The sequence below is a fragment of the Cyclopterus lumpus genome, chromosome 11, assembly GCF_009769545.1.
Source record: "Cyclopterus lumpus isolate fCycLum1 chromosome 11, fCycLum1.pri, whole genome shotgun sequence".
NCBI lineage: Eukaryota > Metazoa > Chordata > Actinopteri > Perciformes > Cyclopteridae > Cyclopterus > Cyclopterus lumpus.
This window is the reverse complement of record NC_046976.1, coordinates 995,423-1,014,296: the sequence shown is the minus strand read 5'-3', so window position 1 is coordinate 1,014,296 and position 18,874 is coordinate 995,423. Positions and strand designations below refer to the sequence as shown.

At 41.6% G+C, this 18,874-nt stretch overlaps 1 protein-coding gene across 1 annotated transcript; it reads right to left on the bottom strand.

Moving 5' to 3' along the window:
- Window positions 1–341: 341 nt before the first annotated feature.
- On the bottom strand, window positions 342–17,418 carry si:ch211-57n23.4 (immunoglobulin superfamily DCC subclass member 3). The gene is made up of 14 exons (XM_034545410.1): window positions 17,346–17,418; window positions 15,031–15,336; window positions 12,563–12,707; window positions 12,262–12,392; window positions 11,842–11,979; window positions 11,565–11,723; window positions 6,290–6,455; window positions 5,906–6,156; window positions 5,557–5,721; window positions 4,686–4,874; window positions 2,377–2,475; window positions 1,594–1,738; window positions 1,234–1,348; window positions 342–416 (listed from the first exon to the last, which is right to left on the bottom strand). The coding sequence occupies exons 1-14, from the start codon at window positions 17,416–17,418 to the stop codon at window positions 342–344; spliced, it is 2,157 nt and encodes a 718-aa protein (XP_034401301.1).
- Window positions 17,419–18,874: the final 1,456 nt, after the last annotated feature.

Genomic DNA, 18,874 nt, shown 5'->3' with positions numbered 1-18,874 from the left:
CATCTGGTGTGGCAATGCTCTTGTGAAGGCTTTTTCTACATGCACATGTGCATGTGCACCGGCAATAAAGGCAATACGCTTTGGTTTGAGGTAGAGGTGGAGGATGAAGGTTGGGGGGGGGGTAAAGGACCAGGATGTACCCTAGCTCTGTAAGCAGTCTGTCACAGTTTTGTGGAAGCTACTTTCAGGTTACTAGCAGCAGGTTTTGGGCAGACTAAACCTATGACTTATACCTATCAAAGGGCACAGAAGGTGCTCATTGATGGGAGGTGTGGGTTTCCTAAGTGAGGAGCAGACTGCTGGGAGGACAGGGATGTGGATGTTGATAATATTGACCAGTGTTAGCCAGTGTCCGTGCCAGGCAAACCTGACAAGTGCTGCTCAATGACAACCTGGTACTGCGCTGGACAGACTATCTGCTCACAGGAAGAACAGGACAGGGAGGAGACAAGAGAGAACAAATACAAGGAATCAGATACCATTGCAATATGGCATTATGTATGACATGCACAAGCAATGCACCAAAGTACCACTGGAGTTACCCATGTCACAATAAGACTATTAAACAATTCTACCATTCATCTGTGAAGCCTAGTTTTACTTACTGTAAAGTCTGTGTTTATAAGAGCTCTATTTTTCTCAGCTATTCCTGACCTTAGAGGTCACTTTAACAATATAATAATAATAATCCATTTAATTTATATAGTGCTTTTCAAGATACTCAAAGACACTTTACATTATACACCGTAGACACAGCTACAAGGAGCAATGCAGGGTTAAGTGTCTTGCTCAAGGACACATCGACTAGGGCGGGGATTGAACTGCCAACCCCCTGATTGAAAGACGGGCATGCTAACCACTGACCCATAGTCGCCCCGAAAATATCCTTTTAAACCCTTAAGGGACATTCTTGGAATTTGAATTTTTTACGTTTCAATCCCTTTTGCTGTGCGAATGCATCTCACATAATTAATTTTTCTTTGAGCTTAGGCCGTTCAACCTTAGTTCCTATAATATACAATAAACTGTGTAGCCAAAATACAGACACTCAGACCCTTAAGTCTGTCCTCATTGTAACAATTAAAACCACAATGATATGGCCATTAAAGTACAAAATCATGTTTTTTTTAAATTATACCAAGCTTTAAATCTTAGCCCTGGCTTCTAAATTGTACTTATATTATTTTCAATAAGTAGAAATAAAACTGTGCCCAGCATAACCTGAGTGAGTACCTGAGGTGCTAACTCCCCACTGGGCCTGTTCGCTCCATCTTTAAGCCCGCCATTGTGTCCTGTGTTGTCCCTTGGTACAGACCAGCTGTCCTGAGTCCCTTTACTGCAAAACAGACTGAGAAAAGATTCCAGCTATGAGTATATATTATGCACAACTTGACATTAGCATAGCTAAAGAATAATTCATAAAGGTGCAGAATTTTCAAAAAGCCAGTCCAATTAATCAAGGAAGATGCCTGGTCCAGGTTTGCATAATGACAGTACACATGATACATAGTTCATTGGATTATAACCAAACAAGAGTGAACGATGGAGTATAAATACATTGTAAAAAAGGATGAACAGTGTGTTGGCACTTACCTGCGACGGTACCCAAACATGAGGAAGAGAACACAGAAGATGATACAGGCGGTGCCGATATGGATGCCAATGACGATGCTGCCAAGAGAGGCCTCTCCGTCCCTGCACTGACACAGACTGTTCCCTCCTGCGAACAAAGACAGCACTAATGAACAACATCCTTCCATCACAATGCAAAAAGACAGATTCAGCCAAATGTCACACATAGAAATGGTCCATTCTTTCAGTAGTGTTCAACATATAGCTGATATTATCGTCCTAAAACAAGGTTCTGACACTCCTTACAAGTCATTTAATTGACGTTTGCTGTCTCGTGTTCCTTTGGATGTTTTGCCTGCAGCCTTTTCAGTAAGAGATCTTTCTGTCTAGCAGCCAAAATAGCTTTTAAGACGTGCCATGGATTTATTCTAGATCTTGCACAGGTATAATGTGACAAAAATATCAATTACCTTGTACTCCAAATATCAGAACATGTTTGCCTCCACTGTTTATTTAGGTTTGAGCTGTGTTTGGGTTGTGAATTTGTACATATAATTGGATAATACAGAATTACTAATTGAGATGATCCGATGTGAGGTCCTGGGACAGGGATGTCGTATGTGTACCGATTGTAAAGCCCTCTGAGGATCATTTGTAATTTGTGATATTGGGCTATACAAAATAAACTGAATTGAATAGATGTGACCTTCCTGGTGCTTTGCACTCTTCCACAGCATTCACAGGTGTTACTGAAAGCTGTTCCAGGACACGGTCTAGGGTCACACTCACCAGTGGCTTGGTCACTCACGCCTTCCTCTGCCAGCGACACCAATCTCTTAAAGCAGTCACTCTCTCCGTTCCCATTGTAGGCCACCAGCTTCACTTCATACACGGCACCGGATTCTGAAACAGAGAGCCCCAACAGAGTCAGTGAGGAGTTTGAACAATTTATTTGAAAAGAGAATGATTTGTGTCTTAACATGATGAATATCAAAGGATGTGTGTTGAAGTTGTTTTTTTCAGCACAATCTATTCAGCTACCTACAAACCTACACAGTGGCTCTAGGATCAGTGGGAATGTTGGAGTAACTGCAGACCATTATTAAATCCTCTATGGTTAATTAAGGAGAATCTCACATTGTATTAAGCCATGTCACAATCCGACAAAAGCTAACTGTGACTGTCTTATACCACATCATGGTAAATGATAAGTGGACCTGTACTTGTATAGATCTTTTCTATTCTTCCGACGACTCCAAGTGCTTTAACACTACGTGACATCATTCACCCATTCATACAGTGATGGGAGGAGCTAAGGTTCCACCTGCACATCAGCAGCAACTAACATAAACATAAAAACATGACGTATTTATTGGTCATATTACATATTTTTGACATACATACATGAAATTTGGTCTCTGCATTGTACCCATCCTTAGTTATTAAGGAGCAGTGGGCTGCTGTGAAGCACCCGGGGAGCAACTGGGGGTTCAGTGTCTTGCTGAAGGACACTTCAACATGAACTATGGAGAGAGTGGGGATGGAACCGGAGACCTCGTGGTTACGGGACGACCGCTCTGCCCTAACATTCACACACATTCACACACCGTAGGCACGGCTTCGTCTTCTTCCTGCATTACGTCTAATTCTTCTCCAGGTCACATCCTCTTGGCTTACTGGATCGCACAATGTCCTGTTATATCAAGATAACCCTTTCGGGCTGCTAATGATTGTATTCCATGCTGTGAATTGAACTGGCTCAATCAGTGGCATCACCCATTCTACAGAAAGGATCGTCAGCATCTATTTCGTAAAACGCCAACTGTACACTTCCTGTGACGTTGATCCATGGGGACACACTTCTATCTGCAATTACACCCAGGGCTGTGAGATGATGAACTCAAGAGGTAATTGTCATGCGAAACGTGAAACATGATTATTATCGGCACTGTTGTGAATGTGTGTTCAGTGAATTGTCCCCAGCACATCTCTAGGCTCCATCGGTCAATAACCTTCTAGTATTCAACCGCGTCTTAAAAGGGAGACGTTTTCTCATGGTCATGACTTCTTTTCACTTCATTTCATAGAGTGTACCTTAAGAAATAAGATAGCATGTGTTAAAATGTGTTAAAATATGTTAAAATGCTCATACTTTATTTTCTATGTCTGTTGTTCCTAATAGTTTTGGAAAAACAATGTATTTGCCACTAATTACAAATAACTATAATTTATTGCTACAGTTGAGATTCTGAGCAGTTCTTGATTTCCAGAACAATTTAAAAGACCAAATTATTTTATAATTCATGTATTATTGCACACATAATTCTGCTGTTTGGGTAACACTTTCTATGACGCCATATCTACAATGCAATATAAACATACTTTTAGATAGTATTATCTTATATTTATCACTCTATAAGCACGTATGCATATTCATAATGCTTTGTAACTATAATCAAAACACATTATAAAGTATTTTATAATTACTAATAAGATCAGAATACTTCTTAATTGATGGTCACCCATATGTAATACATTTAATATTTTTAATATTGAATTGTAATGCAAACATAAGTTACTGTTGAAAACTAACAGTATTTAGTTTTAATTATTTAAATGAATTAAAACAGATTTCAATAATATGATAGGAAAGTGTGAGACCACTAAAATAAGCCGCCGTTGATTTGTCACCTTACACACCTGCTGTGTGCACACTACACATTAAGACACACTGACTGCACAAGCACAAAGAGATTGACCTTTAGATAATATATGTAAAATGAATAAATAAGCTCTACATAGGAGTATGACTGTTGATTATGCACACACCACATAATCTAATCCAGGGTGTAAATGACAGATTATTTTCTAATTTTGTAAATGAATTTTTCGGGAGAGGTTTTAAGTTGAATTAGAATCAATGACAGGAGGAGGCACTGTGCAGCTGATGTCTCGTATTGGAATTTTTTTTTCTTGGAGGTTGAGAAGACAAGTGTGTTGTTATGGTTACAGGCATTCGGCCTGGAGGTGTCACTATGCAAACTGAAGACAGATGCTGCAGTTCAGACATGAAGTCACGGTGAGAGAGTGTCAGATGTCAATCACTCTCTCACCCAGCTTAGAGATGGTGTGGAAATTGATGTGAGAGGGCAGCTGGATGGGCTTCTGGAAGTCGGCATGGGGGACCCTGCGGTAGGACAGCCTGAAGCCCTCAGCTTTGCCTGCCTTACTGGGGAGCTCCCAGAGCACCTGCACGGCACTGGAGTTCACCACTTTGGTGAAGAAGGTGGGAGAGGTCGGCACTGGACGGAGAGCGGAGACAGAAAGAGACAAGCTGATGTAGACTAGACCAAAAAAAAGATAATGAGAACAGAGCAGGAAGTGGATTCAGCACAACAAAGACAACGGATCAGGCAACAAAAGTAAAGACACATTAATCAAAATGAACCTATCGAGTTTGATACTAAAGCAATTTTAAATGACAATTTAATGATGCATAACATATACTATTCATGGTTCTAGAAATAGACTCATGACTCAATGCACTGAATTGACTATCATTTTATTGTAAGGTGACCTTGGGTGACTTGAAAGGCGCCTCCAAATAAAATGTATTATTATTATTATTATTATTTATATATGGAAGCTGTTCATGTCTCTTAATTGCATTGCATCTCTGGTTACATAATGTACTCTTTAAACATAACATGGAACTATTTCCAATAGTGTTCACCACTTTTAGTTCAAACATGTTTTTACACCTCTTAAGCAGCCACCATTTTGAATGTGTGTAAATGAGCATTGATGCACTGAGACTCATTTGACTGTCGAGCATCTCGGGATATTTAACTTTGGCTTGTTTTTGGATGCTATTGTTTTCAACATGACTTCTCTAGCTTCTACTGGACTTTGGAATCTTATATTATTTTCTCTCATCTTTCTCTCATCATCTCAGAACACCCATTCAGTGTTTCATGCTCTTACCTCCCCCTAGTGTTGTAGTCACCACGGTGTGGGACTGCTGGCTGGCTCCCAGAGGAGAGTACGCCTTCAGGTAGAGGGAGTAGGTGGTGGCTGGTTCCAGGTTGGTCACATCATGCTGGAAGGTACCTTTACTGATAGCTTCCTGCAGCTCCAGACTGTCAGGGTCTGAACCACACACACACACACACACACACACACACACACACACACACACACACAGGCATTTAGATTTAGTTATAATTACTAACTAATTACTATAATTACTAACTAAACATGTTTGCATTTGAAGTACAGATGGTTTCTTTCTAGGAGACTTACTGTGCGTGTGTGTGTGTCTGCTGACACTTACCTCCTATCTTGCGGATGTGCAGGACATATCCGATGATGCTGTCAGTGCCGGTGGCCGGTGGCTGGCTCCATGTGATCTGCAGGGCGTTGGTGGACAGCGCGCTGGCAGCGAGGCCTTGGGGGGCGGAAGGCAAGTCTTTAGCCTGGGCCACAGCTAGACGGGCACTGGCTTGGTTGGTACCGGCGCTGTTCTCTGCGATGCATTGGTAGATGGCCTCATCCTCTGAACTGATACGGGTCAGAGCCAGAGTGCTGCACAGATAACAACAAACAGCTGCATCAATTCACTGCTCGTCACATCTAATACTACTACCACTTGCACTACTACTACGTCTACTACAGCTAGTCAGTATTATTACAATGGCTACATAGTGCCATCACCCACCTGTTGTTATTGGTCAACTTGACGTTGTGTCCAGGCATCAGGACCTTGCCGTTCTTCAGCCAGATGAGGTGAGGCTCTGGGACGCCCTGGGCCACACAAGTGAACACAGCACTGCCCCCTGCTGGTTTGGACACAGACTGTGGCCACTGCAGGAACTCAGGAGGAGCTGAGGAGAAGCAGAGGGAGGTGAGACAAGGTCACAATATAAATCTACATAACAGACTCAGGTTCCCCATGAACCCAGCGGCCCTCCATGACCAATGACCAATGTCATGGACACATTCATTTAAAAATAATATATTTACAATTTACAGCTTCAAAGATGTTTACTTTTTGCATTGGCATGCATTATGTCAAGCTCTATTCAGTGGTTTGGTTGATCAAGGTCAATTATAACACTTGAATAAATCAGGTTGAGATGGAATATGGCCTCTTTAACTTCCTAAAACTAGCTATAAGCTAGTTTAAATCCAAGTGTTCAAATAAAGATATAATGGTGTATTTCATAATCATTTGACTTTCAGGTGTTTTTATGCAAATAAAATAGACCATAGAGTGAAAAGATAACATTTAGAATTCACTCTGACTTCAGGACGGGTGAAACTATATTGCAGTGGTAAAAACACTCAAGCCTTGCTGTCAATTCTAGTTCTTAGAAAGAAGATCGGAACCGGCAAAAAAAAGAATCAGCAGGTCAAACTTTAAAAAATCGTTATCGGCCAGTAAAATTGCAATCACAGCATCTTCATCAAGGGTTATTATAGTCTCTCCCATAACATCATCCAACGGTGCATGTTAAGTTATCAAACGTTCTGAATAAAAACCATCACATCCTCCAGACTGCAAGAGGGATATCTTTCAGGATTTCTGTTTATTCATAGACTTTGTTTACATATATTAATTAGAACATCATGTTTTTAGCAGAGCAGAATAAGTGTGGTCCGAAATGAAAAAACATCAGTACCCAGATAAAAGGAAAAGTCAAATTGACGTAGATGATACTCTGAAAACCTCCTCAAGTCATTTAGAAAAACGTAGAACGTTTCATTACAGTCTGTGCTTTCACTTCATATGTCGTGGATGTCTCTCCAAACCCCAAAGGATAGTCAGGTTCCTTTAACACACACCGCCTGCTGACCCCAGCCAGTCCTCGGCTGTGTACATGAATGGTTGACTGCTCCTCTTGACACCCAGTTCAATACTAGAGGCACATTAGACATGCATAAGCATGGGCAGCAGTATTTAAGCCCTAAACCCCCTCCCACTTCAGCCCACGCTCAGCATCTCATTGATCTATTGACCTCAACACCCTCTGTGAACCCCAACCCCCCAACCATCCATCCATGAGCCAGGGGGTGGCGGGGGGTCAAGAGGATGACCATTTCAATAAGGACACATTCATCTCTGCAGTTTCTTCATTTGTATCAACTCTCCCATGAAGGAGACAACAGAATGAAATGATACACAACACAGGAGCAAAAAAAGTAGACCTGGTTTTCATATCAGCCTCTTGTCACGCTTGCAGAAGAAGAACGTGTGGGACGAATGTTTAGTTTCAGGCAACACAACTACCTTGTCTACGTTAGAAAAAAAGGTCATGATTTGTGTTTCAATGTATAAAATGTAACAAGGTAGGAGTGAGCGTACTTCACCTTTATTCTTTATGATTCTTTTTCCAGCGTGGAGGCGTGAGAGTACAACAGGGTGAGATGTACAAATCATTATCGTTTAGGGGGTGAAGTATTCCTTTAATATCCCTTGTGCAGTGATTAAGAACTGCATTTGAAATGTCTTCATTTAACAAACACCTGCCAGCCAAAACAAATGAAATTGTTTTTATCGCCTCCTCTCCTCTGATGACCACTTCCTCAACATCCTAATCTTAGTGGACCTCAGTGCAGCCTTTGACCATCAGCCACTCCATCCTCCTCTCCTGTTTTGAGTCCTCCCTCCTCATTACTGGTACAGCCCTCTCCTGGTTCAAGTCTTACCTCTCCGACCGCCAACAGTTCATTAGCATCAATAAATTCAAGTCTGACACAGCCTCAGTCCCTCAAGGTTCAGAACTCGGCCCCCTCCTCTTCATCCCCTACTTGCTCCCCCTTGGCAACATCATACCACGGTCTCCACCTTCACTGCTACACCGATGACACACTGCTCTACATCTCCACCAAATCCATCATACCCACTAACTACTCCACCATCAGCAACTGCCTCAACAGATACAAAGACCTGGATGCAAGCCAACTTCCTCAAACTCAACATCGACAAACCTGAAACCATCATCATCCTCATCTTCATCATCGGCCCCAAATCACTAAACAAATCCTACCACAACTTCTCCCTCTCCATCGATGGAACCTCGGTTCCTGCTTCCACACACATCTGTAACCTTGGTGTCATCTTTGATTCAACCCTCTCCTTTAAACGCCACTTCAAGCACATCACAAAAATACATTTTTTTCATCTTAAAAACATCGCCCGTCTAGGCCCCTCTCTCTCCTCTTCAGCCACAGAAACCCTCATCCTCGTCTTCATCACCTCTCGACTGGACTACTGCAGCAGCATCCTGTACGGCACATCCACCAAAACCATCAACAAACTACAACACATCCAGACCTCAGCTGCCCTTCTCCTCTCCCAGTCCCACCAGAGACCACATGGCCACGGTCCTTCAAAAGCTCCACCGGCTTGAACTGGATTCTTTGCTCTATGGGGATACAGCAAAGAATCCAGTTCAAGATTCTCCTCGTCACCTACAAAGCCCTTCACAACCCTGAACCCCTTCATACCTTTCTGACCTTCTGCATCGACACGCTCCCACCCGCAACCTCAGATCTGCAGATGTCATCTCTCTTGTATACATTCTATTGCATCTCTGTATTGTAATGCAGTTTGACCATAATGGATTAGCTATCTCAAGACAATTTACACTAGTATATCAAATATGTGTGTGTGTGTGTGTGTGTGTGTTTGTGTGTGTGTGTGCTCATTATAGCTGATGGGTAGATGTCCACCCATTCATCTGTTCAGCTGTCCCACCATCATGTTAGAAAGTGTCAGGCATCCTCAGACGACCGTTCATCAGTGTCCATACTCTGTATTGATCAGTGATTCTGTTGACCTCATAACTTTGCGGGGGGGGGGGGGGGGCAGGGGGGTCCATACATCTGTCATGCTTGGACAGGCTCTGAACATAACTACATTTACATCCGTGTAAACCCTAAAACTGCTAAAAGTGCAACATGTCGCTAAAGCACAGTATAGATTGGATGAAGAGTGAATGTATTTAAATATTAATGAATAAAGGTACTCCAAGAAACATTTACGGTTCTGCAAAGAGTATTTTAATGTGTAATACTTTAAAGGTCCTCTTAACTATTTACAAGGATGTTAACTGGAAACAACTATGTAATCCAGTACCAATTTTATTTTGCTTTCACAGAAAGAGTCAATAAATTAGAAAGTAGTTACTTCAATGTATATAGTAAGAGTGCATAATCAGTGGTATGAGTTGCTGGAATCAGTACAATATGTTTTACAGTACTGTACGGTAAATGCTGTTGATTAAAGAAATACAATATTTTCTTTTGAGATTAGGTGGAGTATCAAGTAATATGACATTCAAATACTTAGATAAAGTACCTGTAGTATTTGTTTCTAACACCAAACACATTTTGACAGTTAGTATGCTTTATTTCAACTCCCCCCAAACCTTTTTACTGCCAGATTTGACACTACATTGAAATTGTACTTAATTACACCCCTTAAATAAATGCACATTTGGGCCTGAAGTTGTGTGGCTCGGTGTGATACTGAAGAGTTCTTTTGCTGATGTTCCCATTTCATGTGAGAAGTGCATTGAGGCCCTTACTGGGATCTGCATGATAAAAGATCTGCAGCTCATCTCTCCTGCAAAACAGGTCGAGAAAAGGAGGAAGGAGGGAGGGAGGGATTCGCCAACATGGCTGTCCATCCTTTGTGTCTCCCTCTCCGAGATGACACCCTGGTTGCCATGACCCCTCCCCCCCGCCCATTCATCTTCCTGCTCTCCCTAATTTACATTGAGACCACACCTCCTCTCTCCGTCCACCCCTCTATCTGTCTGTCATGACTCCACGGCCTCCTCCCTCCCTCCCTCCAACTGTTTTCACACACACCGCATCCTCCAGGTCAGGGGTCAGAAGTCGTAGGTCATTAATTCCCTTGGCACCCCCCTCGTGCACCTCGCACCCTGCATTGACCGTCTAGCTGTCCTCCACTTTTTTGTCTCTTTGTATGTCGTCTTCTTTGTCCCTTCATCGTGACCATGACCGTGGAGACACCCACACACATTCACACACACACACACACACACACACACACACACACACACACACACACGCCGGTCTCACGAGTTCCCACCGCATTGACTTCAGCTGGATAATAAGAACATTCACCTTCACATTTTATTATGTCTAATTGCTCAAATTAAACACTTTTTAAAATCGCAAACAAATCTTTTGTTCTCTAGATTTAAAAACGTGTTCTATTATTTAGAAGTGAAATCAAATACATGTTTACGGATGCTGATATCAGCGTCTGCACAGTATGAATGATAATAAACGCTTGCTAACCCATTACAAGCACAGCCTCAGCTTGTTAGTGTGACCCACCGAGCTGCTGTATTAAACTGACGTTGTAGCTAGAAAGACAACATACTCGTGATTCGTGTTTCAGAAACATCACCTGCATTTCTGCTATGAACACACAGTGCTGGCTAACCAAAATGTTGCTAAGTGACACAGTCAAAGACTTTATGAACAGAAATAGTACATCAAGATCTGTATCTACAGTCTTGAAACAGACACAGTCACAACAAGTTAAAGTTAAAGTTCCATCTTCTATATAACTTGTCCAACACTGGTCTTAATAAGGGTTATATTCTTCAGTTCCACATATGATGGATTTTTAAATTAGTCCCAGTATTGTAAATCTACAGACGTTAGGCAATAATTTCAATAAAATTCAAGCAAAATAAATTGATTTAGTATTTGACCACCGGAAGTATCTTCCTAGCTGTAGGAAGAGGGGTTTTGCAACAGCCTTTGAAATAGAGAGAAAATAAACCAGGAAATTGTGACTCATAACCTCAGTATTTTTAAAATGCTGCTTATGACCCTCTTCTCAGCTATATGTCGTTAGTTAGTTAATACATAATCAATGGTCAGAACTGATGGAGAGTTGAGTGCTTTGCTCAAGAAAACCTCAGCAGTATGTCTCTGCATGGCCTCACCTTGTACAACGAGTCGTCCCAGAGCAGTCCGTCTCATTCTGGTGCCGGGCCGATTGGCAGCACACACATACACACCAGAGTGCTGCAGGGAAACATCTGAGATCATCAGGTTGCCGGTCCCCAGAACCTGGATACCCTCCACCCCAATGGAGCGTCCGTCTAATGGACACACAGAGACATACAGAGGTGGAAATAGAACTTAAAACATGCTTACATTAGTTATTAATTATCCTCTTATCAAATAAATTGACAGTATATTAGAAATTTCCAGTGGTACCTAGCCTGCTCCAGGAAACAATGGGCCTTGGGTTTCCTGTGGCGATGCACTCTAAAATGGCTGTCTGATGGACGGTGATGGTCAGATTCTGGGGTCCTGACAGGATGACTGGCTCCTTGTATGTTCTGGGAGCTCCACCTGAGAGGAGGATGGAAAACAAAAAGTGGTAAGTTGTAAAAGCCTCCATTTTGGGATAAAAGCAATGTCTGGTTCAGTCGACGACTGATGTATGGGAACATCTTAAGTTGTAATGGCAAAAACATCAGAGATACAGTGACGACAATGACCTCTACGGGTACATCGACACACCCCATATGTTACTGTGATACATGCAGAAATGAATAACACAGTTAGGGCCATTGTTCACTCCACAGAGTTCTTTCTTTAACTACGTGTATTGTATGCTACATGTCCACCTACCAGTGATGTTGAGCATGGCCTCGTGGCTGAAGCGAGTGTTGGCGGAGTTGGTGGCGACACAGCGGAAGACCCCTGCATCCACCTGCCTCACGCCTGTCACCTGGAGAATACCCATTGGCAGGAGAGTGTATCTGGACAGGGAGGAGAGAATGTTCCAAAAATGGAAAAAATAGGTGGTGCAGTATACTAGTTAGAAGGATATAGATATTTGTAGCTTACACACAAGTAGTGTTTGATACATGTTGACAGTTGAGATCGTACAGTAGTAGTTGAAGGAGCTGCAATGTGTGTATGGTGTTACCTGTTGTCGGTGGTGTTGAGTGCTACTCTGTCTCTCTCCCAGGTGATGTTGGCCTCAGGTACTCCGTTGATTTGACACTGGAAGCGAGCTACGCCTCCCTCATCCACAGACATGGACAGAGGGTGGGTGTGGAACTTAGGAAGAGCTGGGGAGCAAGCCACACAAAGACCAGTCGTAATCAGACACTGATATGGATGTTATCTTGAAACTTGCACGACATGACAATCAGTTTACCCGTCAAGGCTGCCACTGCTTAATGTTTTTAGTCTGCAATAATGTCTGCGGTGGCTCTGGAGGAGCTTTGTCAAGTCTGAGAAGACAACCCTGGTGACATCATAATGATGCCTGCTCAACTGTCAACTGTGGTTGAGTGAGTAGATGAGTTTTTGTAGAGGTGGGAGTTTACTGGACAGGGAAGGTCTAACAAAAAGATACTATTGGTAATATTAAAGGAAGAATAATATCTAGCGTTTCTGGAACATGTTGATGGAGATGATTAGTGGCTTCTATCTCTTTTTCATTATCTCTTCTGCCAAATGTTACAACTTCAAGCCACTTCTCTCTCCTGGTATTTCCAAGTGTGGAAGTCAATATAGTTCCTATCAGCCTTTTGTTTACAATCTGCTATTGCTATAACCCACTGGGATGGTAAAGCATACTAAGCTATTTGAGAAAATATATTGTGTTGTCAGATTGTCAAAACTTTAAAAACAGAAAGGTTTACTAATCCATCTCTGCACACCCATTTTCACATTAATACTTTTCTCTCTTTCATGTGACCTTGCATTGTGCAGAGTTTGGGTTTGGAATATAATTTGTTACTGTAAATCATGACATACACAACCACAGTATTACCATGTCTTGTATTACCAAAGGCTCAATGTGGCGGAATTTCTACTGAAGGTTTGGAATAGCCTAAAACATTGGACTACTTCCAGGATGTACACACACACACACACACACACACACACACGCACACACACACACACACCCGCACACACACACACACACGCCTAATGACCTTGTGGCCATAATCAATGTAGTTGTATACCACAGACGAGTAAGGAGGGGGGGGGGGGGCAATTGAGAAAGCACCATGGCAACACATTGCTTTGAAGTAAGACCGCCTTGAGATGTCTATAATTCTGGATCAACTATAAAGCCCTGGTTTTATTGGTCTGACTGAAAGTGTGGAGGTGGGGAGGAAAAGGAAGAGTAGTGCAGGTGTGTGTGTGTGTGTGTTTGTGTGTGTGTGTTCAACACATGTACATTACTGTACACTCCTACATGTGCTGAGCAGAGTAATTTACAGGTTTTCCATAATAAGAAGCTGGTATGTTTTGGTGAAGACTTTGTTCTCTGATCAAAAGGTCCAAGGGGGGCATGGGTTGCTAAGTTTGATGCAGAGGTGTTCACCGTGTGAAGTATCATTTATAACAAAGACTATGGGATAATCTGACAGAGAAAGGGCAACAAGATACCCTGCGCAGGTTTATGGCCTGTGGATAATGCAGGGATGGACTTTAAAATGCCTGAAGAAATGACTGTTAATCAAATTCTGTTTAGATTTTCTTAACACAATCCTCATCATAACAACACCTGAAAGTTTAAAGAAGCTAATTAAAGCTGACTTTCCTTCTTAAATAGTGAGCTGTGAAATGTAATGTGAAGAGCCACTGGGACTGCAAAAAACCTAATTTATAAAAATGCTGCAACAAAAATCACCTGGTGGAGTCAAGATCAGGTTACGTAAAATGAAAAAATCAGTTGTGAAACTTAGTGCTCTTGAAAACCTGCACTCTAACCAAAGCAGATTATTATTATTAGCAGATTCCAGTATTTTTAATTTGACTACTTACAGGTCAATAGTCAATCAGGCAATACACTCAGGATTTCCCAACAAGAAAATAAGATTTACAGAAAATATTATTGGGCAATTGATAAATAACAATATAGAATCCAAGTAGTATAACTATTTGTACAGTTGTGTGTTTGTTGGGAGACTCATGATCTCAGTATTTCTAAAATCCTGACAACAGCCATACTTAATATGAAATGTATGTTTTGATCATGATGATGAATGGTAGGAAATTGGATAATAAAATATTGATTTTATTCTTGTAAATATATATCATATTGTCTCTAAATTTTATAATTACAATATCACTTTCTAAATGTTAATTGTTTTCAAATACAGTATATGAGATGATGATCTCATAAATAGGATTTCTATATTTCCATATCTCATTGATGTAGCTGTAGGAACTCATGAAGTATCGTTGTTGGATGCCAATCACTCTCAAATTTCCAACTCAACTCATTTGCTCATCAGGGAATAAGATAACCAGTGACATTATTTCTTCCCCTCCCCATGTAATAAGTAAATGGTTTTAAAGTTTATGTAATTGTATGGCATAACCACAACAAGTATATTGAATGTAACAGTAATGTGCTCATCAAACACTTACATGCCAAAAGGACTTTGGCCTTGCGGCTGACCAGCATGCCATAACGATTTTGGGCCGCGCAGTCGTACTCGCCCATATCCGCGTCACTCCCCTCTTTGCGTTTCTGGAAGCTCCGGATGAACAGCGTGCCATTTTCCAGCACCTGAACCTGTGGGCTGGTGGGTAAAGGCGCCCCGTTTTTACGCCACGTGACCATGATTGGCTCCTCACCCTGCACCCGACAGTCCAGCATGAGCGGGCGTTCCCTCACTGCGATCACATCACTTGGTTCAAGCAGGAACGACAGCTCCGAGGCCAAACAGCCACCTGCATACGTGAAAGAGAAGAACAGGTCATCAGAGAGAAAGGCTGTATGACCACAAATATACTTCCTTGAAATGATAATCTGTTGTATATTAAGCCTCAGTCAATGTACATGAATACATTTGTTTATTGACCTGAGTTTCTGATCCAAAAGGGACTTGAGGTCAGTGTCTGCACTTCCATTAGAGCAGTTTCACACATTTGGAAGACTCACGCTTAGTTTGGCGAGAAGGTCTTAAAACATTGTACATTACATTTCATTTAGCTGACGCTTTTATCCAAAGCGAGTTACAATCATTCATACAAACTCGATGATCCACAACGTTAATCATTTTATTTACCTTCCTTTGGGCAATATTATCAGGAAACACTCCATAAACTTTCATTGTTATGCAGATGATACTCAATTATATCTATTGATCAAGCCAGAAGAAACCAACCAGCTCGCTAAACTTCAAGCATGTCTTAAAGACATCAATCTTCTATCTTAGGATACACTGAGCACCTATCTCCTCTTCTCTCTCTCCTTATGGATGAATTTACATCTCTCCATTGCACCTTATTAACTCTGATTCCTCCCCGGAGTCGTTGTGACTTCACGTCTCATAGGGTCCATTGGACCTGGAGGTGTCTGATTCTGGTGAGCCGGCCTCCCGCGTTGGCCCTGCTGATGCGCCGCCCCCCCTCCTCTCTACCTCCTTCTGTTTCATGGATTGGAGTTCCATTCATACATTGTCATATTCATGTAATGTGTTTATGTAACTTTGTAAATGCTGTTCATTCTGTACATATGACATCTATTGCATCCGTTTCTTCCCTTTTTTCCCTGTAAAAAGTTATTTTTTTATTCGATGTGAGGTCAAAGGTCAGGGATGTCGTATGTGTACAGATTGGAAAGCCCTCTGAGGCAAATTTGTAATTTGTGATATTTAGCTATACAAAATACACCATCATATCTTAAGGGGATTATTACCATATTACCCCACTAGAGAGCTTATAGTACCATATTCCTGTATTAGCTGCTCTGCACTGGCTCCCTGTCAAATCAAGAATCACATTTAAAATTCTTCTCCTCACCTACAAAGCCTTGATTGCTGATGCACCATCATATCTTAAGGAGCTTGTAGTACCATATTGCCCGACTAGAGAGCTGCGCTCACTAAATGCGGGGCTACTTGTGGTTCCTAGAGTCCTAAAAAGTAGGATGGGAGCCTTCAGTTATCAAGCTCCTCTTTTATGGAACCAGCTTCCACTTTCAGTCCGGGAGGCAGACAGTCACCTCATTTAAGAGTAGACTTAAGACTTTCCTGTTTGATAGTGCTTATAGTTAGGGCTGAATCAGGTTCGCCCTGGTCCAGCCCCTTGATATGCTGCTATAGGCTTATAGGCTGCTGGGGGACGTTTTAGGATACACTGAGCTCCTCCAAATAAATCTGGCCTGCCCAAACAGTCCAGCGGTCCTTCTAACTACGTCCACACCTTGGCACACCAGTCCAAAAATCCAAATGAAACTGTCATATAGAACCAAAGGGAGTTTTTGCTTTAACACAGATGAGTTGTATACAGAGGAGCAACCTTGAACTGCTGGAGTAAAGATTTTGTTTCTAACAATTTTACATCTCAAAATAACAACTAAGACAAAAGCACAAGGGGAGGCTACTCTGTTGGACGCCAAGTCTCAGAGAACGCCACAAATGTGCCTGAAAAAACACACTCAACACAAGAAACCACCTAATTTGATTGATGGTGCATTTGGTTGTGTGGCCTATAACGCTTTAAGTGATGGCCAGCCACAATGAAAGCGGGATGCAGAATGCCAGTGAGTCATCCAGCCAGAGAGGGCAACAACAATACCCAGCTGGGGAGGAGAACACTGGCAATGGTTGCTGGGGTCAAGTTAGGATGCCCTCCATTGAAGGAAGGGGCCAATTGTGACAATAGTGTTGTGACTATGCTTATTTGCACCTAACCCACAGTAACCTCTGTAAAAACTCCTGTCAGCCACCATGCACCCAAGAGCACCATCTGCCCCTTCTTATGCATCCCCTCCACCCCTCCCGTCCGTTCTCGTTCTTTCAGATCCATCTCTGAGGTGACTTTCCCATGCCACCAGAGCTCTCTTCATCACCCTTGTTCCCTCCCCTGCGTGACCTTGGTGACACTCCCAGTCTTCCCCATTTTCTTTCAGTCTTTTTTGCTGTTAATGTCCTCACATACAAAGAACTTAGAACCCTTGCAGTAGCCGCTTTCCGAAGCTGCAAGGCAGTAACAATGGCAGTTGCACTTGAACCTGCACAATACCTTATTAATGTCACTGTGTAATCTTGCATCTGTTCAATCAAATACACCCTTTAGGTCAACTGAGCTGTGAGTCACACATTTGTTGTTGTCCAGCCACTTCGAGCATCATATCCCACACACAGCAGTTTGCAGCTGTTGAAGTTAATTTACCCTTTGTAGACCAGCTGATGCTCCTGTGTTGAACATTATTATCAGTACACTGATTATGTATTTCTAGTATATCTATTTGTATTGATATTTTATTATTATTGAAAATCTAAAACAAACACATTTTCTCACTTAACTACCAATATCTATATATATATATATATATATATATATATATTTATATATATATATATATATATATATATATATATATATATATATCTTTTTCATTTGTGCCTCTCCTTCAATACAATGTCATTTGGTTTGTTGTGCACACAGCAAAATATCCTCCAGCAGCAGCTATATTTAGCACAAGTGCTTTCCGTTGGCCATACCTGATAAATGGTAATGATGGAAGTATCATGGCATTGCATATACAAATACCACAAAGTTTGCCACTTAGACATTACACTGTTCGGCAGTAATTCTTCTGGATATGAGCAGGTTGATGACTCATGTTGAAAGGTTGTTGGTAAAATGAACATACAGGTCTTCATGATCTCTGGGATTGGCCTCACTGATGTGTCACATCAAGAAATGAGCATCAGCCCTCGTTCTAAGGAGAGATCTCCAGCAGATGCAGCCAGTTGAAAGTGGATCTGGGCTAATAGAACACTGCAACGCCCTTGAGCTTCCCATCCGTCAGGCCTGGTAATGAAATCCAGGGCTCCCAAGGGGGACTTGCATCCCATCGAACACATGGCATTGCAAACTGTGAGGCCCAAAAGGCTGGGGTTATGGTAAGTAAGGTTAATATTAACACGGTTTTGTCACAGGGTATTGGTTCCTAAAAACACTAATGCATAATAACATCTTATTTATGTGCCTGCCCTCTTTGATTATCAACAATACAAGGGTTTGAATGGTTATTTAAAAATATATTCTGATACAATTACTAATTAGCTGCTAAAATGTAGTCAGTAACCTAATCCAAGTATTACAATATCAAAGTGACATAACTTGATTACTTTTCATTACTTTTGGATTACCTCAAAAAGAAATACGCGAAAATAAATAAATTAGTAAAGAGCGCAAATGTGGATGGTATTATATGATTCTTTGATTTTATTTTGTGTAAGTCTAACTGAAAACA